The 23,056-nt window shown below is 47.0% G+C and overlaps 1 protein-coding gene across 2 annotated transcripts; it reads right to left on the reverse strand.

Annotated features, from left to right (window-relative positions):
- Positions 1–3,233: 3,233 nt before the first annotated feature.
- LKAAEAR1 (LKAAEAR motif containing 1) lies at positions 3,234–21,265 on the reverse strand. Of its 2 annotated transcripts, XM_083447728.1 has the most exons (6): positions 21,148–21,265; positions 17,502–17,624; positions 14,542–14,883; positions 9,430–9,552; positions 8,048–8,084; positions 3,234–3,451 (listed from the first exon to the last, which is right to left on the reverse strand). In XM_083447728.1, the coding sequence occupies exons 3-6, from the start codon at positions 14,833–14,835 to the stop codon at positions 3,441–3,443; spliced, it is 465 nt and encodes a 154-aa protein (XP_083303854.1). In that variant the 5' UTR covers positions 14,836–14,883; positions 17,502–17,624; positions 21,148–21,265; the 3' UTR covers positions 3,234–3,440. The 2 variants fall into 2 exon arrangements, with proteins under 2 accessions (XP_083303854.1, XP_083303853.1); XM_083447727.1 differs by lacking the exon at positions 3,234–3,451 and having other exon boundaries at positions 7,896–8,084; positions 21,148–21,169.
- Positions 21,266–23,056: the final 1,791 nt, after the last annotated feature.

Consider the following 23,056-nt stretch of genomic DNA (forward strand, 5'->3'; position numbering starts at 1 on the left):
ACAGAAATTTCAATATTGTTTTTCTCTTATCCTTGTTTGTTTCCTGTCTGGCAGGTTACTTGATTGGATTGCCTGAGGAGCCTGGCCATTCTTTTGTAGAGATAAATAGTGATAAATACTTACCGGTAGTTCCTGGGCCATGTCACAGGCTCACACCCTATTCAAACATATCAACATACCCTTTGTTTGGTCCCAGCTCCTGCCAACCATGCTCCTCCAACCATCCTCTAACCATGCTGGTTAGGTGAGCACCCATATTGTATGGTTCAATCCTGGCTTCCAGTGCAAAGTATCATCAGTGTAAAAACTTTACACATGGAAACCCAGCTTGGAGCCGAGGCAATGCGTCCCTTTCTACTCTGCTCAGAGAGGTTGAAGGTGGTTGCGTAGTCCGAGTCCGAGCGAAGTCAAGGCTCTGGACAGTAAAGAAGAGTCAGAGATGCCACAGGTAATTGAACTCAGCTTCCAGTTTATTTGTAGAGCATCTTTGCATATGAAGTGCTTACGACAATTTACATCGAAACAACAATAATACAAGAGATGAACAAACAACAACAAACAAGCAATCCGAAATATCTAGGATAAGCCACTTACAACAGTGAGGCAATCATACATAAATCATATTTTATAGTCGGTTGTTTAAAATCCGGATATTTATTAAACAGCAAGGTATTAAACAGCAATTCTGTTAAAAAAAGGAGTTATCAAAATATAACAAAAAGAAATCCAGTCAGGTTAGCCACACAACAAAATCAGTTCCTAACAATGCTTTCCTATTCATAATAATGGTGCAATCTTAGAGGCATGTCTACTCAGAAGTAAGGCCTGCTGTGTTTAGTGGGACTCACACCCAGGTAAGCATGTATGGGATTATGCCCTAAAGCACGTAGTACCCCCCCCCCCGCCACAAAAATACCAATTTAGAAGACATAATTTTCAAAGCAATGATGCAGAATTTAATTGCCAAGAAATTCAGGAGCCTGGGAGCGCATGTTAATAATAAAAGTAATAAATTGTAAAGGCCAAAGTATTAAAAAGGTGGAATATGCTTGCCTACAATTTCATAAGCCCTGGACTTTATTTGGCCTGCGGCATTTAAATTACCAAGCACAGTACTTCAGAGGACTTTTTCCTGGCTGAGGAAAAAGGAGCAAAGCATGGAGGAGCCATTTAATAATGATTAATAATAATAATAATAATAATAATAATAATAATAATAATAGTGTTTATTATTTGTACCCGCCCATCTGGCTGGGTACAAATAAATAAAAACATGTCTGTGTGTGATTTTATGCTCCCTCCTGCTTCTATCTTGGAATATAGCAAAATATAACCCAGTGTTAGAAAAACGGAGTCAGAAGCGGGATGATAGACCAAGGGGGGCTGCTCCACTTGTGTTTTAGGAACTGGGCTGAGCAGTGAGTATTTTTTTCTCCTGAGCAGCATGGGGAATATGTGGTTATCCAGAGACTCCAACTCCCATCAGCCACAGCAAGTGTGGACGGGGATGATGGGAGTTGTAGTCCATCCACATCGGAAAAGCCCCAGGTTCTCCACCCTGACTCTTGAGCCTCAGCGTTATGTTGAATGCTATTGACACAAACACACATGATGCTGCCAAGGCTTATCATATGCAATTGGGCTGGAGGGGGGAGAATAAAACGATGAATTGATTTCCCCCCTTTAATTCAATGTGTGTTAGCTGCTGCTAAGATAAAAGCGAAGGTTTGTGGAAGCCGCTCAGATGATGATGAGTAGGGTACATCATCATCATCATCAACAACAACAAACTGTTACTCAGAGTAGGACCATTGAAATCAGCGGGTGCAAGTTAGTCACGGCCATTAATTTCAGTGTGTCTACTCGAAGGAACAGTTAGCTGAGTGCAACCCTTAGAAATAAGATCTTCCATTGTCCAAACTGCGCAGAAAACCCCACGGTGGCTCAAAGCATCAGAACGGTCCCTAAAACTATTCCACACTGCCAGTACATTTTAAGCATTGCAACGCAGGACGCGGCCTTATGCTGCATCAGACCATTGGTCTATCTAGCTCAGCATTGTCTACACCAGGGGTCAGCAAACCTTTTCAGCAGGGGGCCGGTCCACTGTCACTCAGACCTTGTGGGGGACCAGACTATATTTTGAAAAAATAATAATAATGAATGAATTCCTATGTCCCACAAATAACCCAGAGATTCCTGGACCTGCAGTAAAATATATACTGTATTGGCCCAAATGTAAGCCACACTTTTTTTTCTTCCAAATTCTGACTGCAAAAAGTTAAAGTACGGCTTATATTTGGAGCCGAGTGCTGGCACTGGCTTGGGGAGCAGGGCGCCGAGCGCCGGCCACCCCCCGTTCAGGGCGGTTGTGCCAGGAGGCAGGCTGCCCTCGCAAATAAGCCTTGAATTTTAAAGGTGCTGCTTATTTGTGGATGCGGCTTACAGTCAGGCCAATATGGTGTGTGTGTGTGTGTGTGTGTATTTGCAGGGGGTTGTCTCGGAGGAAGGGAGTTGTTTATTTTTTGGATCCACCTCATTTTTGTGATTGTAGGTTGCTTTAAACTGTTTCTAATACTGTACTGTGTTTTAATGTTGAAACCTACCCTGGGACCTTAGGGTGAAGTGGAGCAGGAGGAGGAGGAAGAAGAAGAAGAGGAGGAGGAAGAAGAAGAAGAAGAAGGAGGAGGAGGAGGAGGAGGAGGAGAAAGTGGAAGAGGAGGAGGAGGAGGAAGAAGAAGAAGAAGAAGAAGAGGAGGAAGAAGAAGAAGAGGAAGAAGAGGAAGAAGAAGAAAAGAAGAAGAGGAGGAGGAGGAGAAAGTGGAAGAGGAGGAGGAGGAGGAGGAAGAAGAAGAAGAGGAAGAGGAGGAAGAAGAAGAAGAAGAGGAGGAGGAGGAGAAAGTGGAAGAGGAGGAGGAGGAGGAGGAAGAAGAAGTTATTGTTTCCAAAATGTACTGGGCAACAATAATCGATTGCACTTGGGGAACCTTCTCTCCTGGGTGTCTTCTGGGACACAGAGGGTTCATGGGGCCATGACACAGGGCTCTGTGAGCGCAATACCTCAACACTGGCCAGGTGACCATTCAAAGAGGGGGCTGGGGTACATCACTATGCTCCTAGGTACATCAGAGTCATGGCGGTCAGGACAAACTGGGATGGTGAATTGTGGCTCAGCCCTGGCGAACCCCACCGAAAGAATAGCGAGCAAAGGAGAAATAACATAGCAATTCTAGTCTGGGTCGGTTGCCTTTATTGGAACATGGGTATATACATGGTGACTATCTTTACATATGCAAAAAAGCGACCTATTCAAGCTTAGAGGCTCTACAGACGTCTGAGCAGCTACACTCCCCTTGGTTCAGCACAAGGCCAAGCGCTCATCGCCAAGAGCCCTGATTGTGGCAAAGGAAACGGGGACCTATTTCCGGAGGGCGGTTGCCCTAGAATCTCGCTGAAGTGGCAAAAGAGAGCAGACACAGAGCGTTTAGCACTTGAGAACCCGTTTCATAAGACAGGTCACACCAGGGGACATGTTGGTCACTGGCTGTTAACAATGCAGATTTGATTTATCAGGGGTGGGGAACCTTTTCCAAGGGCCACGTTCCCTTCTGGGCAAGCTTCAGGGTGGTAGGGTGGGTACATGCCAGCAGTGAGGCAGGACCAGAGGCCAAAACGGGTAGAGCAACAAATGTAAATTTCAGCTTCGTATGGTAGGCTCGTTCCTACACTCACCCCTCTTGGTTCTCTAGCCAGGCCAGCAAAGAGCCATTCTTAAGAGTTAAAGGAGTTCATATTAAGTTTCTGGGGGCTGAGGTTCCCCACCCCTGGGTCCTGCATGGCTTTCCCGTAAGATTCCCGAGAACTGGAGGTTTCGCAAAGCGGTGAAGTTTCCATCTCTCCCTCGCAACAGTTCCCAGTGTTATTGGGCCATCACAGTGGCCGGCCCAGTCAGTTTCAGATGCAACATGCACACACGTGTGGAGGGCAGGGAGCTTATATTTATTTATTTCTCTCATTTATATTTATTTATTTTATTTTATTTATATACCGCCCCATACTCGGAGGTCTTAGGGCTGTTCACAATTCGCATAACCTCCTTCGGATTTTGCACCTCTCCGAATTGTGCAGCGATGCCCTCAGCTCAGGAAAGAACCAAGAAGCACTGATAAAAAAATGTGCATGCCAGAAGAATATATGCGTTGGGTACATTGAGATACCCTCACATACGTGGCGAAAATATACATAGCCAAATATCGGTTTAAATGCCAATTTTCATGTGGACTTTTAAAAATAATAATCGAAATGCAGAAAGGAAGGTGGAAGGGACATAGACAATGAACACATCTGAAACTGATACGGACTTGGAAGTAGCCTTTTCTATCCATCCCTGTACAAAAGATATATGAACTTGACCCCTCGGGCATATATACCGTATTTTTCGCTCCATAAGACTCACCTGACCATAAGACGCACCTAGTTTTTAAAGGAGGAAAACAAGAAAAAAAAATATTCAGAATGAAACAGTGGATGTATGATTTTTGTGGTTCATGCTGTGGCCACAGACATGTGATTTGACGGTGAGTTTGGGGTAGCCCAATGCAAAAATCCTGAGGATCCATGTGGCTCCGGGCTTTGTAACCACGTTTTTGTGCCATTGCGGCCCCACACAACAGTGGGTGCATGATTTTTTGTGTGCAGGCTGTAGCCATGGACATGGTATGTGATCTGATGGTGAATTTGGGGTGACCCAATGTAAAAATCCTAAGGATCCATGGGCTTTTACCTCCCAGGTAGCCTCCTTTATCGCTAGCGTTCCTTATCTCCCTCCTGATCGCTTGCCAATTAGCGGCTTTGTTTCAACACCCATTTCCCTCTTTCAAAAAAAACAAGCAAACAAAAAACATGATCTTTTTGCCCCAGGCAATTCAGCTCCAGGGACTACGCATTTGCTTCATAAGATGCACAGACATTTCCCTCTACATTTTAGGAAGAAAAAAGTGTGTCTTATGGAGCGAAAAATACGGTATATATATTATGCCATTCATATGGTTTGGCAAAAGCACCTCTCCCCTGGGAACGCTGAGAACTGTAGCCTTGTAGGGGAAGAAGAAAAACAATCCTTGGCACTTTGAGAAACTTCAGTCCCCAGAATTCTTCCCTGGAAGCCATGGCAAGTTAAACAGGTGCATAAAACCAACACAAAACAAATTACAAACAAATGCAAATGACAAGAAATGAGATTCTGGATAAACATCAGGAAGGACTTTCTGACGGTAATTGCTGTGGATTCGATGACCACAAAATGTGTTTTAAAACCGAGACTGGAGGGCCATCTTTCAGGGATTCTTTAGCTGAGATTTCTGCATTGCATGGGGTTGGAGTAGATGGTAAAGGTAAAGGACCCCTGGACGGTTAAGTCCAGTCAAAGGTGACTATGGGGTTGCGGCGCGCATCTCGCTTTCAGGCCGAGGGAGCCGGCATTTGTCACAGACAGCTGTCTAGGTCATGTGGCCAGCAGGACTAAATCGCTTCTGGTACACGGAGGACTGTGACAAGTGCCAGAGCGCACGGAAACGCTGTTTACCTTCCCGCTACAGCAGTACCTATTTATCTACTTGCACTAGCATGCTTTTGAACTGCTAGGTTGGCAGGAGCTGGGACCGAGCAACGGGAGCTCATTTGGTTGCGGGGATTCGAACCGCCAACCTTCTAATTGGCAAGCCCAAGAGGCTCAGTGGTTTAGACCACAGCTAACTCTACAATTCTATGATCTTATGAAGCGGTGCGGTTTAGACATGTCCTATGCGATGGGGTGAGCTCCCATGGCTCGGTCCCTGCTCATGCCAACCTAGCAGTTTGAAAGCATGTCAAAGTGCAAGTAGATAAATAGGTACAGTCATATTTTGGGATTAATACGCTTCAGCTTAAATATTTTCGGGTTGCGTTCTGCGGTGACCCGGCAGTAACGGAGCACGTTACTTCCAGGTTTCGCCGCTTGCGCATGCGCAGACCCTCAAAATGACATCATGTGCATGTGCAGAAGTGGTGAAACGCGACCTGTGCAAACACAGATGCACTGTCACATCTTGTGTTCCGTTTGGGATGCGAACAGGGCTCCAGAGTGGATCCCATGCGCATCCCGAGGTACCACTGTACTGCTCCAGCAGGAAGGAAAACGGCATTTCCGTGTGCTGCTCTGGTTCGCCAGAAGCGGCTTAGTCATGCTGGCCACACGACCTGGAAGCTGTATGCCGGCTCCCTCGACCAGTAAAGCGAGATGAGCACCACAACCCCAGAGTCATCCGTGACTGGACCTAACGGTCAGGGGTCCATTTACCTTCACCTATGCTTTTTAATGAGCCTGGTAGAATCTACTTTTGTATTGTTAAACCCTAGAACCAGGCATATATAGGAACACGTTCTAAGCATTTGAAACCCATGAAGTCATCTCATTCATGCAATGACTCCCGCAGGCCTCATTCTCTGCAGATGAAGGGGGGGCACTATCTCATGGACCAGGGACCACCTGACTGCATGCTGACCCCCTGCTTTATTTTGGGTTGAAGAGAGAGCCTAGTAGTTGTTACAGGCTATATGGTTGCTGGGCGGGGAGGCAGAAAATACAAAACTGACAGAGGAGGAAGCAAGGAGGTGGGAACGGATGGGGATTGGGGCCAGTGTCTGCTTCTCACGAGGTTTCACATGCATCACCAATGGAATGAGGATGTTGTGAGTCCCACATTCATGGCTAAGCATGCACAGGATTGCATGTTTTGCACAGGGTTTAAATGGAAGGAATTCAGTCTCTACAGAGCACAGCAAACTCTGCAAGTCTGATGCTCAGCTATTCAGTGCACAGGACTGCACTGAAGGATAGGTCTTCAGTACCAAAAGGTTTTTGAGCTGAAAAGCATGTCTCTAACAAGAGATGACTAATCTCAGGTCCAGCATTCCTCCAACAGCCATCTCCCATCCCAGGCATAATGCTCTAGCAAACCTTTGCCACTTTGGTGCCCTCCAGATGTTTTGAATGACAGTTCCCTTCAGCCTCAGCAAGCAGAGCCATGCACTAGATTGGCAAAGGATGCTTTAGGCCCTGCACCATGCACATTGATTTGAAATAAAGGTAAAGGTAAAGGTACCCCTGCCCGTACGGGCCAGTCTTGACAGACTCTAGGGTTGTGCACCCATCTCACTCAAAGAGGCCAAGGGCCAGCGCTGTCCGAAGACACTTCCGGGTCACGTGGCCAGTGTGACATCGCTGCTCTGGCGAGCCAGAGCCACACACGGAAACGCCGTCTACCTTCCCGCTAGTAAGCGGTCCCTATTTATCTACTTGCACCCAGGGGTGCTTTCGAACTGCTAGGTTGGCAGACGCTGGGACCGAACAGCGGGAGCGCACCCCGCCGCGGGGATTCGAACCACCGACCTTTCGATCGGCAAGCCCTAGGCACTGAGGCTTTAACCCACAGCACCACCCGCATTTGATTTGAAATGCAGAGCTGCAAATTGGAGAGAGAATCCCATCTTTGCTGATCAGGACTTCTCTGACCATGGTGCAGATCTGTCAGTTAAGTTACTGGCCAGCTGTTTGCACTTCCTGAATGTTTAGCCACGATCGTTTCTTTGAAAAAGTACCCCAAACTTTTAACAGTTCACGTTTTCAAAAATTGCATTTTGACCACGCAGCCTTATACACAACTGTTGAGAGGTCCTATTGCAGCCGAAAATGCACATTTAAATGCAAGATATCTTTGGAGATCTTGAAGATTAATGGAAAGAAAATGGAATGGAACAGACTTTTGGGTGAACACATGCAAAAATAACATGGAGCTGAAACAGATTTGTCCACCCCTAACTATGAGGTTTTTTTGTTTTTTGTCTTAAGTCATGGATAATAATCCATGAAGTTTATTGAACAGCAATAGTTTTTCTAAGTTGGAGCTGTCCAGAGATTTGGTCTCTGTCTGGCTTCCATCCATAATCTCCTCCCCTTATACTGCCTTGTCCTATGTGGGGTTTCAAGGCTTTCTGATATAGACCTCACCCGTTTCATCTTCCAGAATCTCTTCAATACGGCTTCTCTGTAAAGCAAAGCAAAGGAAACAGTGTGCAGATGGTCTCGGTTCGCATAGTTTATTAACAGTAGTTACAGAAGCAATCCCGTGTCCATTTCAGTTGAAGCAGTCACCGGTTAAGAAATTATCTCAAGTCCACCCTGCGGATTGTGAGCTGAATTTGTAATGTAAAAGATTCTCCAAGTTTGTTTTGACGCCTTGTGAAGGGCAGCAAGCAAGACTTCACATCTGTACATGTATTTGTCTTGGAAGACAAATAAATTTGGTAACTGTTTTTAAGATACAGTGGTACCTTAGTTCTTAAAAGCCTTGGTTCTCAAACGCTGAAATCCCGGAGGTAGTGTTCTGGTTTTCGAATGTTTTCCGGAAGCCAAACATCCAATGCAGTTGTCGGGTATTGTTTTCGGGGCACCAGCACCAATCAGAAGCTGCACCTTGGTTTTTGAACATTTCAGAAGTCAAATGGACTTCCGGAATGGATTAAGTTTGGCGCTTTTGTTTTTGCTTTTTATTTTGCATTTTCGTTTTAGAGGACTTTTCGGTTAATTTGTTTTTATGACTGTGTGGATAATAATTTCTGTCATCTACAATACTGTCTCATTTATTTTATAGCACAGTACACTGATTATTGCTTTCATTTTTTGGATCAATGGTCTCGTTAGATAGTAAAATTCATGTTAAGTTGCTGTTTTAGGGGTTGTTTTTAAAAGTCTGGAAAGGATTAATCCATTTTGCATTACATTGCCTTGGTTTTGGAACGGACTTCCGGAACGGATAAAGATTGAGAACCAAGGTACCACTGTGTTCAGTAAAGTTTGCGAAAAAGAAGAAGGAGGAGGAGGAGGAGGAGGAAGAGCAGGAAGAGTAGGAGCAGGAGGAGGAAGAGGAAGAGGAGGAGGAGGAGGACGAAGAGGAAGAGGAGGATTGGGCAAATTCATGGAGGAGAAGGCTATTTATTAGCTGTGGTCTGACCCAGCAGGCTCCCTTTATGTTCTTAACTATCAATGGATCCAGCCCCAGTGAGCTAGCTGAATGCTTTTAAAGAACCACTGAAGATGATGGCCATCACTTTGTCTTCCCAGGAAGCGGTCCACCATATGAATCAGGGGCGCCATCTAGGGGTGGCCGCGAGCGGTCTAGGACCCCCCCCCCAAAAAAAAATTAAAGGAGGGGGCCGGGCCTCCTCGATATTCTGCGGTGACATGTGCACGCTGTCTGCGGAGGGAACTGCGCAGCCCCACATTTCTAAGCGACCTTCTTTCTTGATGGGCCCCCCTTTCAGAACCGGGAAATGGAGAGATATGTCAATGGGAAGGAACTATTTGCCAGACAGTTTGTGTGTTCAACATACCTGGACTGTGTTCATGCAGTCTGCTAGTTTTCTAAGGTTCTTCCTGGGTGGGAGGAAGACCTCGAGCCTCACAGCACCTTTAGCATTCCTCTGGAAGGAGATCAGGAAGTTGATCTCTTGTGCCTGGAGTCGAAAGAGAATGAAATGAATGAAGAACTGAAGCTGCTTTAGACTGAACCAGTCTAAAGGTTCAGTCTAAAGCAGCTTTGGTCCAGTGCTGTCTACTCTAATGACAGCACTCTCTCCCAATCCTGAGACCTGAGTTCCAAACAAGGTGGTACTCTTAATTCAAAGTATATGCACAAAGTATCAAATGTGGTGGCAGTAATAATAATACAACAAAACAACAACACCACAAACTGGCTTATAAGTATAAAACCAAACTTACTAGAATAATAGCTAGAATAGAAATAGACTTGTAACCATTCAAACAACAAACATATTAAGGTGCCATGTGCAAGACAAAGCCTGGAGATACTGTAAACATGGAGTGGATAAATGTACAACTCTATCTTAAAAAGGTAAAGGTAAAGGTAAAGCGACCCCTGACCAATAGGTCCAGTCGTGGCCGACTCTGGGGTTGTGGCACTCATCTTGCTTTACTGGCCGAGGGAGCCAGCGTACAGCTTCCGGGTCATGTGGCCACCATGACTAAGCCACTTCTGGCGAACCAGAGCAGTGCACGGAAACGCCGTTTACCTTCCCGCTGGTAAGCGGTCCCTATTTATCTACTTGCACTTTGACATGCTTTCGAACTGCTAGGTTGGCAGGTGCTGGGACCGAACGACGGGAGCGCACCCCGCCGCGGGTATTCGAACCGCCGACCATGCAATCGGCAAGTCCTAGGCGCTGAGGTTTTACCCACAGCGCCACCCGCGTCCCAGAGATAGAGATAGACTTATAACCATTCAAACAACAAACATACTAAGGTGCCATGTGCAAGACAAAGCCTGGAGATACTGTAAACATGGAGTGGATAAATGTACAACTCTATCTTAACAAGGTAAAGGTAAAGGTAAAGGGGACCCCTGACTGTTAGGTAGCAACGGGAGCTTTCCCTCTAAAGTAGTGCTGGTGGTGGTGGCGGAATTCAGGATTGCGTTGGGAGAGGAAAGGGTGAAGTTCAACTCGCCCTGCAAAGCAGCTTTCTTTCTTTCTTTCTTTCTTTCTTTCTTTCTTTCTTTCTTTCTTTCTTTCTTTCTTTCTTTCGCACTTAATTTATTTATTATTAATGTTGCAATACATGTATGAAATCTTTACATATTGATACATGTCAGGGACCTGCCATCGGAGCCAGAAGGAGAGGGAGGGCTCCAGAGGGATTCCGGAGAGCGTCCCGGGAGGGAGAGAAGCAGCACATCTTCTGGGGAAGGAAATCAGCGTAGCACCAGTGGAGGAGGGGGGCAGATGGGGGAATCGGAGAGGAGGCTCCAAGACTCCTCGCCGGGGACCAGCGGGGAGAGCACGGGTCCTCCGATGCCCACACCCTCCCTGCGCAGAAGGCTTCCGCGCAGGGAGAGTAGGAGGAGACTAGGCGTCAAAGAACTTTTATGCTGGAAGACGTTCAAGAAACGCCCACTGACGGATTCTGCCAGCGATTGAGACAGCCATGGGTGAGTGGCTGTCCGGACAGGAAAGGTTCACTCAGGCAACCCAGCCAGGTGTTGGCACTGGTTTACACACGAGCAACCCCTAGAACCATTACAATACATATACATTATATTTGTAAATTCACATTTTCACAATTCATTATGTACCGTTATGCTAATTCAATCATTTCCCAAAAAATATTTTGCCAATCTTTCAATGTTGGTACTTCTTCTGATTTCCAATTTTTTGCAAGCAATAACCTTGCGGCAGCTGTTGCATATAAAAACATTCTCTTCATGTCTTTTGGGATGTCATTTGCAACAATTCCTAAAAGGAATTTTTTCCGGCTTCTTACCTATTGTTGTTTTAAACATATTTTCAGTTCCTCATGTATATTTCCCCAAAATTTCTTAATTTTATCACATCCCCACCATACATGATATAAGGATCCCTCTGATACCTTACATCTCCAACACAGATTTGATGTTAGTTTATAAATTTTAGCCAGTTTTACAGGGGTTAAGCAATAGAATACATATTGCAATGTGATTTACATGAATATATGCCCTTTGCTGAATACTTTACTCCAGCGTGTGCAGTTTTCGATACAGTGGTGCCTCGCAAGACGAAATTAAAGCCCATAGGGAAATCCGTCTTGCGAAGCAGCTCAGAAAACGAAAAACTCTTTCGTCTTGCGAGTTTTTCGTCTTCCGAGGCATTCGTCTTGCGAGGTACCACTGTACATTCTTTCGATGGAGGACAGCATTGCAAAATTTGGAGAAGTGCACATTCTGAAGGATGGCTGTGTTTTTTTGAGCTCCCATTGCTACAGAAAGTGCAAATGAGCTTTGCCTTTAAATGCAAATTTCTCCTCCGCCCCTCGTCACAGCTAACTTGAACCCAAACTGATTTCATTGGGCTCCAGTGTCCCAAACACTCGTCTGTCGAGGCCTCAGCCCTGTCACGTCCATTTGCCTAAATCTAACCATCACCCTAGGCACAATCCCTGAAAAGCCACTGGGTTTTCTTGGGAGATGCATCTCTGTGTACATATTGCGCTGATTGTTGCCAGGTTTTTGGGAGCCTGCAAAGGGCGGGTCGTTGTTTATTGCCAGTTACAGACCCCCAAGAGAGATGCTTTGTTTCAGAATAGCCCCAGTCTTGGAAGGACAGAAAAGGCTTTGTTTTGACAGTAGCAGCAGCGGCTGCAAAGTCCTGTTCCAAGCTTGCTAACTATAGCATATTTTATGGCAAGAACTGTAAATAACAAGCCCAGAGTTACAGCAGGGGCCAAGTTATGACATCATGTTGTTTGGGATTATAGAGTGAGCGAGCGAGAGAGAAAAAATACCTTCCATGGAGGCAGTCTGGTCTAAAATAAGCAACTTTTCCAGAACTAGCTTTCTCACGGGGATTACACAGGGAAAGTTGGAGGGGCATTGATAGTGCGTTGGCAGGTTATTCCAATAGGTCTCGATGGAGCTTTCCCAGGGTTTGCATTTAGGAATGGCATACAATAACACTTCCCAAACCCTAAAAAACTAAATCTGTGCATGGACCAGGAATTCTGGGCTGTTTCTGCCACACACCCTTGCTGTCTCTGGCTATGTCCCCATGAATGGTGCTTCCATTTCCCAACCTCTTTGCTGCTCTCAGGATGAAGTAGATGCCCCTATAAAAGGTAAAGGTACCCCTGCCCGTACAGGCCAGTCTTGCCAGACTCTAGGGTTGTGCGCCCATCTCACTTAAGAGGCCGGGGGCCAGCGCTGTCCGGAGACACTTCTGGGTCATGTGGCCAGCTTGACATCGCTGCTCTGGCGAGCCAGAGCCACACACGGAAATGCCGTTTACCTTCCCGCTAGTAAGCGGTCCCTATTTATCTACTTGCACCCGGGAGTGCTTTCGAACTGCTAGGTTGGCAGGCGCTGGGACCGAACAACGGGAGCGCACCCCGCCGCGGGGATTCGAACCGCCGACCTTTCGATCGGCAAGCCCTAGGCGCTGAGGCTTTTACCCACAGCGCCACCCGTGTCCCCCAGATGCCCCTATAGTGAGATGAAAATGAGTGTTGGAGGCTAGAGGCCACAGGGCAAGCAGGATCAGCCAAATATATTTTCTTGCTGGAAGTAGAGTGGTAAACATGCTCACCCTACTGAAGTCAGGGCGCACAGTACTCTTTGATACTACGTGCCGATTTAGCATAGTGGCTAGGGTGTTGGACTAGGAGCTGGGATACTGCAGTTCAAATCCCCGCTCAGCCATGAAGCTCATTGGGTGACCTTGGGCCAGTCGCTCACACTCAATCTGTCAGGTGTGCGTGCAGGAGCCAGGCCCTGTGACCAATAGGACTTTGGAGGACTGGGGCCTTCCTAAGTTTGTTCTGAAGAAGCAAGGCGTGGCCTCACAGGTGAGGCCGATTGGTAACTCACAGCACCTGGTGGCAAGAGCTGGGAAGGGATATAAGGTCAGCATTTCCCTTTGGCTCTTTGCTACAGCAACACGTTCCTTGCCTTGCTGCATTTGTCTTCTTGCTTCCTGATCCTTGAACCTAGGCTTCTTGACTCCTTGCTTCTTGATCTTGGACCCCTGACTTCGTGACCCCTTGCTTCTTGATCCTCGGACCCCTGACTTCATGATCCCTTGCTCCTTGATCCTCGGACCCCTGACTTTGTGACTCCTTGCTTCTTGATCCTCGGACCCCTGACTTCGTGACTCCTTGCTTCTTGATCCTCGGACCCCTGACTTTGTGACCCCTTGCTTCTTGATCCTCGGACCCCTGACTTTGTGACCCCTTGCTTCTTGATCCTCGGACCCCTGACTTCGTGACTCCTTGCTTCTTGATCTCGGACCCCTGACTTCGTGACTCCTTGCTTCTTGATCCTCGGACCCCTGACTTCATGACTCCTTGCTTCTTGATTCTCGGACCCCTGACTTCGTGACCCCTTGTTTCTTGATCCTCGGACCCCTGACTTCGTGACTCCTTGCTTCTTGATCCTCGGACCCCTGACTTCGTGACCCCTTGCTTCTTGATCCTCGGACCCCTGACTTTGTGACCCCTTGCTTCTTGATCCTCGGACCCCTGACTTCGTGACCCCTTGCTTCTTGATCCTCGGACCCCTGACTTCGTGACTCCTTGCTTCTTGATCCTCGGACCCCTGACTTCGTGACTCCTTGCTTCTTGATCCTCGGACCCCTGACTTCGTGACTCCTTGCTTCTTGATCCTTGGACCTTTGACTTCGTGACTCCTGGCTCTCTGACCCTCGGACTCTTGGCTTCCTGACTCCTGGCTTCTGGACCCCCGTTCCTGCTCCCCCCCCCCGCCATCTTGCCCGCGGTCCTGACATCCCCTGCCAGGACTTTGATTGCCCATGAACCGGACTGTGACACAATCTAAGCTACCCCATAGAGCTGAGAGAATGAAGAACTATGGTTTCCTCTTGGTTAGGGGGTCTCCAGCTCTCCTCCTCATCTAGCCTGTCCCTGACATCGCTCCCCCCTCCCCAAACCCCATACAAACTCACTCTCAGATTCTGGTACTGGAGCCTCGTGTTCCGGAGGCGGTTCCGAGCCTCGGTGGCCTTTAGGACCCCGATGAGGTTCTTCTGTTCCGCCACCTTTTCCTCTTCCGGCACCAAATTCCTGTCCTTCATGAGGACGGCAGCCAGCATCTCTTTCACCTTGGGCTGACTGGGGTCAGCGAAGGCCAAGTAGCGCGCCATCTGCGCCGGAGTCATCTTGTTCGCTTCGCTGGCGCTCGAACGCTTCTGGTGTCGCACGGTGAACTTATTTCTCTGGAGAGCTCCACCTTTGGACATCTTTGCTTATCTCGCCGACTTAGATTGGATTGATGCTTGGCAGGAGGGCTATGGAAGAGAGGAAGACCAAACAGCTTGACCATGGGAATAATAATAATGCACTTTTATTATACCCCGCCCTCTCTGGCCAGAGCCGGGCTCAGGGCGGCTAACACCAGCAAAATTACAGTAAAATCATAATAGGGGGGGAAAAACACCAATTTAAAATACAGGTTAAAATGCAATTTAAAATGCAGCCTCATTTTAAAAGTAGCCCATAGATCAAAACCACAAGGGGAAGGAAACCTAAGGGTCAGACTGAGTCCAAACCAAAGACCAGGTGGAACAGCTCCGTCTTGCAGGCCCTGCAGAAAGATGTCAAGTCCTGCAGGGCCCTAGTCTCTTGTGACAGAGCGTTCCACCACATCGGGGCCAGTACTGAAAAGGCCCTGGCCCTAGTTGAGACCAATCTAACCACTTTGCGACCTGGGACTTCCAAAATGTTGTCATTTGTGGACCTTCAGGTCCTCCGCGGGGCATATCAGAAGAGGTGGTCCCATAGGTACATGGGTCCTAGGCCGCATAGGGCTTTAAAGGTCAAAACCAGCACCTTAAACCTGACCCTGTACACCACCGGGAGCCAGTGCAGTTGGTAAAGCACTGGATGAATGTGATCCCAAGGCAAGAACCCTGTAAGGAGCCTCACTGTGGCATTTTGCACCCGCTGGAGTTTCTGGGTAAGCTTCAAGGGCAGCCCCGTGTATAGCGAGTTAGAATAACACAAGGCTATTTAAAACGCTGAAATAACACTTGAAATGCATTATGCTTTCCAACTCTGTACATCAGGGGTGTCTAATGCCCAGTTCAGGGGCCTGACCAAGCCCCCCTCACTACTCCCCCCTGCCCACTTTTGCTTCCCAATTCTGAGTTCCCCACTGCTCAGATAACAGCAGAAAGACGGATGCCTAGGGCTGCCTGCTTTTCATTGGGCCCTGCAGCCACCTGCAGTTGATGTTTCTCATGGCGTGGAAGCAAACAGTACCCCCTGCTAACGGTTTCAGATCAAGCCGAACAGCAAAAAAAGAGGCTTGAGGGTCTGGCTGAAAAGCTGGCCATCCTAAAACGTGCGTGTTTGTTTTCCACAACAGATATACGAAGGGAAGAGAAGAGAAAACGAAAATAGAAAGACGTGTCAAAAGAGGAAAACGCTCCCCAGAGCCAGGGTCTCCTGAGCCTGCTAGCAAGAAATTACACAGGATGTTTCAGATAAGAAAGAGGAAGCGGTTTCATGGCTGATACCAGAGCCTTTTAACTAGAATTTCAGCCACAAGCTAGAAGCGGACAACTCCTCAGTGCCAAGTCAGCGCCTTTGGCATTTTCTGCCTGGCTTCTGACGAACCACGACTCGTTCAGCAAGCATTTTTTGGGCTGGAAGGCGTGATGGCTCACAGCCGGAACTCGCAGATGGACACAGGCTTAGATTTGCTGCAGAGGGTGTTGCTCTTACAAAACCCTGTCCAAGAATGGAAACATTTTTTAAAAAAAGTATTGCTGGAACAGTTGGATGGGAGAAGCCAGCCATGGAGAGCCTCTTGTGCAGATCACAGAATTAGAAGGTGCAGAATGTGATTCTGTCTGCTCCATGCAGGTTCTTAGAATCATAGAATCATAGAGTTGGAAGAGACCACAAGGGCCATCGAGTCCAACCCCCTGCCATGGGCCAGGTAACCACCAGGCTCTGAGACCTGCGTTGCCCATCAGCTACATGACACCCGGTTGAGACGTTTGGGTTCCCCACGCTGATGCTCCCCACATGCCCCATGGCACATTCCTGCTGGCCGCTTGGAGGGGCACCATTGGCAAAGGCAACCTTAGCTTCCAGCGCTTACTCCCCCAAAGGAAATAAATCCTGTTATCTTGTTCTGTTAAATGCATCATCCTACCTGACACTTATGGGACGCGGGTGGCGCTGTGGGTTAAACCACAGAGCCTAGGACTTGCCGATCAGAAGGTCGGCGGATCGAATCCCCACAACAGGGCGAGCTCCCGTTGCTCGGTCCCTGCTCCTGCCCACCTAGCAGTTCAAAAGCATGCCAGTGCAAGTAGATAAATAGGTACCACTCCGGCGGGAAGGTAAACGGCGTTTCCGTGCACTGCTCTGGTTCACCAGAAGCGGCTTTGTCATGCTGGCCACATGACCCGGAAGTTGTACGCCAGCTCCCTCGGCCAATAAAGCGAGATGAGTGCCACAACCCCAGAGTCGTCTGCGACTGGACCTAATGGTCAGGGGTACCTTTACGTTTATCACTTGGGAAGACAGGTGAACTAATGCCAGTGTACTGGAAGAAGCAAAGATCACCAGTGTCGAAGCAATGATTCTTCAACATTAACTTTGTTGGACTTGTCATCTTGTAAGGATGCCTAATTATCATCTTCCAAAGCAACTACTCTATTCCAAACTTGGCCAGTAAAGCGAGATGAGTGCCGCAACTCCAGAGTCGGCCACGACTGGACCTAATGGTCAGGGGTCCCTTTACTTTACCTGCCACTTGTCCAGTGCTTTCCTTAAGCACCACCTTGCTCATTAATCCTCACCCCAGCTCTGGAAGGCAGGACTTTACTACATTTAAGCCTGGGCAAATATTGCTATTAAACACTCACACACACCCCTTTGTAATGACACTTACCTTTGGGGAAAGTCAATGGTGAGTGTGTGTGTGTTGTTGTTTTTTTTTTTAAAAAGCCACTTCCTTGAGAACAAAACTTCAGTCTCAGAGGGTCTTTAGATACAATGCAAGACAATAGTTTCCCTGTTGGTCAAAAAAAGAAAAGTGCCAGGTCATGCTTTGCTTTCCAGAGTGCATCATGGGAAAAGTGGCAGGACAGGACAAGACAGGTTACCTGTGACCTTGATGGTGAATTTCCTAGTTGTGGTTGGTGCCAGCTATTGGCGAGGTCCAGCACTAGCCCCCCCCCAGGAGCTCCTGCCAGCCTGACCCAGTGTCAGGAGCTGGAATCAAGCTCAGGTCAGCAATAAAAATACCAGGGTCTCAAAGAAACTAAAGTAGCGCAGGTCTAGTGATCCCTGCTCAGTGCCTGAGGGCCCAAGTCCTGCCACTCACCACCTGGCCTAGGGCGGGACCTGATGGGCTCTATAAAGGACTGCTGCCGCTGCTGTCGCTGGGCAGAGAGGGCTCCATTTTGTTTTGGTTTTTGTTTAAACTGCTGTTATTTTTTACCTATGTCATTTTAAACGGTGATAATAATGCTGTATTCTTAGTTTTAGATTTTGATTTATGTGGAAATTGTTTTCCATATGGTTGTGCATTTTTTGATGTGCTTTATTTATTGTTTATGACTTTTGTAATTATGCAAATCTTGTCATGCTGTAAGCCGCCTTGAGCATTGTTTTTTTAACTGTGGAAAGGCGGCATACAAATAAAAAATGATGATGAACCTAGCAACTCTTCCCAGTAGGTCTTGGTCTAGCAAGGCACTTGTGAGTGTTAGGATATAGTTCCATTCCACCTTAAAAGGAACAGGCATGACTGTTGTGTGTCACATGCCTGTTTACTTCCAGCACAGGCTTGCTGGCAACTTCCTTTTGTATATTGCTTTTGCTATTGCTGTTTTGCTTGGACACAAAGGGAAGCAGACATGTTTTTCCATTGTCCTGCTGCTGAATAAATGCTGTAAATATGCTTACACATGTCTCTGTCCGCTACTTCTGCTGCAAAGAGTTTTTTCTCTGCTGGCTTGCGTGCTTAAGCCTCTGAAGGCTTCTGAGGCTTGGGTCGCAGTTTTGATGCTGTTCCGAGAACCGGAGTTTTGCCCGGCTGCTGGCTGGAGCTAGCTAGGGGCCTGCCAGACGCCCCCGTCTCCTGGCAGCACCCCAACAGCGAGGACTGAAGGTCCCTGTGTTCCAACACTCTCTAAGGCTCTTCCTCTCATGGGCTTTCCCCAAGCAATCTCAGACTGCACCTGCACACAACTAATCTCTGCTCTGCTCTTTTCATTTCTCTGCATGTCCTAGGAGACCAGTGGGGAGGGGAGCTGGTCGTAACAGAGGATGACAATGACACCCTGGCTTCTTCAGCAGCCAGCACCTCTGTCTCCTGGCCCCATCCCTCTCCAGCCTCTGCTTCAGCCTTGAAGTTTGAACTGCCATCTGTCACAACCTCTTCCTGCTCACGAAACCCTGTGGCCTTTTCGGCTTCCAATGCCTCCTCCCCGAAGTCTTCTCCCTCTGAACACTTGCCATCCTCCCACCACCAACCCCCTGGTTCTGAACCTTCTTCCCTTGGGGATTTCCCAACTGGTCCCTCCCATCACTCCTCTATCTCCAGCCAGTCTATGACACTCAACTGCGACACCTCTCAGCACCTCTCTGTCAGCCCCTTGGACATTCATTTTAGGAGCCGGTGAGTGGCAGTGCTATTTTTCAATGGGAGCAAAGCTCAGCTCCCATACTTGGTGGCTGCCAGCCTTCTTAATTTACCCAAAATTCAATGCTCCAGCCTATATAGTCCTATGAAATCTATAAAACTCAGCCTCATAGACCTTATGGATTTAAAGGTTGGGGCATTGCATTTTGCTTAAATTAAGATGGCGGGCAGCTGCCATGGATAGGAGCTGACTTTGTCTCCCATTCAGATGAAGCAATGACATTTGCCCACCATTAAAATCCCATTGGGAAGCCTTGGAGGATGAGTGGCAGGTGTAGCGTTGTGGTTATAGGGTGGGACTAGGACCTTGGAGACCAGGGTTTGAATCCATGAAACTGGCCCTGTTCCTGTATGTCACTGCCAAGCAGTGCTTGAGCCAAAATAATAAGCCAGTGAAGAGGTCCAAACCACCCACACAACATACACTCAGTTAAACTCCATTATTGCTCCATTGGTGCTGGAGGAGACTCTTGATAGTCCCATGGACTGCAAGAAGATCAAACCTATCCATTCTGCAGGAAATCAGCCCTGAGTGCTCACTGGAAGGACAGATCCTGAAGCTGAGGCTCCAACACTTTGGCCACCTCATGAGAAGAGAAGCCTCCCTGGAAAAGACCCTGATGTTGGGAAAGATGGAGGGCACAAGGAGAAGGGGACTACAGAGGATGAGATGGTTGGATAGTGATCTCAAAGCTCCTAACATGAGTTTGACCAAACTGTAAGAGGCAGTGGAAAACAGGAGTGCCTGGCGTGCTCTGGTCCATGGGGTCACGAAGAGTTGGACACAACTAAATGACTAAACAACAACAAATTGCCCCAACACCCCCATGTTCTTTGCATCCCAACATTCTCTCTCTCATATATATAGTATTGAATTTTGTTTTGCAATTTTAAATACTCAGTTAAACATCCTTAAGATATCAATGACTTCCCTTCTTCTCTATCCATGGTTCATTTTGCATACCATAAATCACTGCATATTTTACATAAACTGAACCATTCTGTATTCCATTATTGCATCCATCAAAACTTATTTACACTGTTGAATTTATCTTAATGCTGCCAACGTTTCCAAGTGTACACAATTTCCCCCCATATATTCAATAAACGTTTCCCAATCTTCTCTAAATGTATGTTCTTTTTGTTCTCTTATTCTATATGTTAATTGACATATTCTATATGTTAATTGTGCAGTCTGCAATCTGTGCATATTCTGTCAGCTTAAGTTGCCATTCTTCTTTGGTTGGGACCTCACTTGCTTTCCATTTTTGGGCTAACAAAACACGGGCCGCAGTAGTGGCATACATAAATAACCTGTTTTGACACCTGGGGATTTCCGTCTGAATTATCCCCAACCAAAAGGATGGGTAAATCTGTCCCATTTTGCTTTCTCTCAGTTTTTTCACTCTTAAGATCTGTTCTCCCCATGTGTGATCTTTTTTTAAAAAGTCTCTTGAAAATTCACCAGAGTTTTCTCCTGCTACACGTTACACAATTCTACCCAATAGTCACATTTCTGCAAAGCAATCTTCCCTAATATGTTATATTTTTTTCACTAATATATGCATTTTTAGGCACACTTTACCCTGGACAGTATATATGCACACATCATTTGGTTAGGGAACCGCCTTGCAAAATTCAGAGGAATACGGACTTTGAAGGAAAGCTGTGTCTTAGTTTGCATAGTTTTGGCAAGTGAGAATGTAGGCTGATTTGCCTTTGAAATGAAAACTGTGTCAAACTTCTTCCCATGCAGAGGCAAATACATCCACGAGGGAAAGGACAGGAGTGGGGTGGTGATATAGGGGTGAAACACAAGGTCCCAGACTCCCCCTTACCCTAAAAACCCCACTTTTCGGTTTCTCCCACTCTGTGACCCTTCTCTCACCTGCCAAGTCAGCATCCTCTCCTGCGGCTCTCAGGGCCTTGTACTGGTCTGTCCTTTTGGTCCAGGCCTCCAGTGTACAAACGTCTCCATGGTAACCTAGTTGCCAGGCAACTCAGACAATGGCAAGGAGGCTCCCAGTCTGCCCAGCTTTCACACACATGCACTGACCAGCAAGCCGGCTGCTTGCCGCCTGCTGAACTGAAACTTAGAGAGGGAAATGGTGAGTTAAAGAAAATGTTTAAAAACACTTTTGTTAAAAAAAAACCCAGAAGCTTTTTTATCGGGTATACAGTGGTACCTCGCAAGACGAAAAACTCGCAAGACGAAAGAGTTTTTTGTTTTTTGAGTTGCTTCGCAAGACGAATTTCCCTATGGGCTTGCTTTGCAAGACGAAAACGTCTTGCGCCTTTTTCTTAAAACCATCAATGCATTCCTATGGGAAACCGTGCTTCGCAAGACGAAAAATTCACAAGACGAAAAAACTCGCAGAACGAATTAATTTCGTCTTGCGAGGCACCACTGTAGTGGGTAAAGAGATACCGAGACAAGAAAAAAAAATATTGCTCTTATATGCAACAACTGCGGCAAGAATTTTGTTAGCCCAGAGATGGAAACAACAGATGAACAGATGAAGTTGATGGACTTTGCAGAAGTGATGAAACTGATGGGAAGAACCCGGAACTAGCAAGACCAAGCATTCCAAAAAGACTGGGATCAAGTCATATTATATTTGAAAGATAACTGTAAGCAATTAACATCACTAGCAGGGTTATCTGAAGATTTGTAAGATGAAATTGCTACCTATTCAGGCTGAGTCATTTAATGTTTTAGGTAATGATGTAGCAAGGATAGGAAATGAAGTGAAATGTAAAGATGCAAAGTTTAATTTTGTAAACTATTAGACGGGAGGAAGGGAAGTTAGGCTCAGCCAAAGAGATAAAATAAGAGGATAGGATGTTACATAATGCGATTACCGGTATATGCAAAACCAATAAAAATCATTAAAAATAATAGAGGGGAAAATGGGGGAGGGGTGGAGTGGGGAATACCTAGAGGTTGTGACTAGAGGCTGGGGCTGAGGAGATTTCACCCCTCCCATATCCAAGAATCTCCTGAGGAGTCTGCTGATTCTGCAGAGAGGAGGAGGCGTGTTCTGCTCTCTACTTATTCTGCTCCAGCACCACATCAAAGAGTCGGTCAGTGAGTCGGTCAGTGAGTGAGTCGGTCAGAGAGAGAAAGACTGAGTGTTAGAGATTGTATGTATAGATAAGGTTGCTGCTAAGAGCAGTTGCAGGCACTCAGTGCGGTTCAGCATTCTTTATGCTTAGACCTATTTAGCTCTGTATATAGTTGTATAATAGTTGTAGATAGAATAAAGAAGATATTCTACAGAGCTGCTCTCCGAGTTGTTTATATACTCTGCTAGACTCTGCTGTACTCTGCTGTGCAACGACTGTCTACTTGTGGAAGTGAATCCGGTGCTCACAACTCTAAGCTGTGAGTCCACAGCACTTTGACCTGTTCCTGTGCAGAAGGTGGTCTCTGGAAGTGCTACCCAGCTCGCCTAGCCCAGTCGGGGCTGAAGTGGATGAGTCCAGTTAGTGGCACTGGCTCAAGGGCGATGCTGACAGGGGCTTCTAGGAGCAACTGCACTAAAAAAAATATTCATTGGTTTCTATCTAATTGATTTCTATCTAATGGCTGCATCTGTCTGTCTCAAGAGACCATGAAGTGTGGCTCTGCGGGTGAAGTCAAACGGTTGCGTTAGCAGGACAGAGGTGACGTCCCTGAGGCACAAGCGTGGGCAGTGGGAGGTCCTGGGCTGCCTCGATGTTGGGATACTGCTGGGGAGACGGGGGCATTTGGCAGCCCCCCCAAGCTGGCTCCAGCCACCGGTCAGTAGCCAGAC

The sequence above is a fragment of the Podarcis tiliguerta genome (assembly GCF_965153285.1).
Source record: "Podarcis tiliguerta genome assembly, chromosome: 6".
NCBI lineage: Eukaryota > Metazoa > Chordata > Lepidosauria > Squamata > Lacertidae > Podarcis > Podarcis tiliguerta.

Bases quoted from the DNA above. Each gene is read 5' to 3' on its own strand.
- LKAAEAR1 (XM_083447727.1), bottom strand. From the start codon at position 14,835: ATGTCCAAAGGTGGAGCTCTCCAGAGAAATAAGTTCACCGTGCGACAC. The intron at 9,553-14,541 runs GTGAGTTTGTAT...TTTCGACTCCAG, and splicing joins TCCAGTACCAGAATCTGAGA to GCACAAGAGATCAACTTCCT. The intron at 8,085-9,429 runs GTATGTTGAACA...TTTGCTTTACAG, and splicing joins ACTGCATGAACACAGTCCAG to AGAAGCCGTATTGAAGAGAT.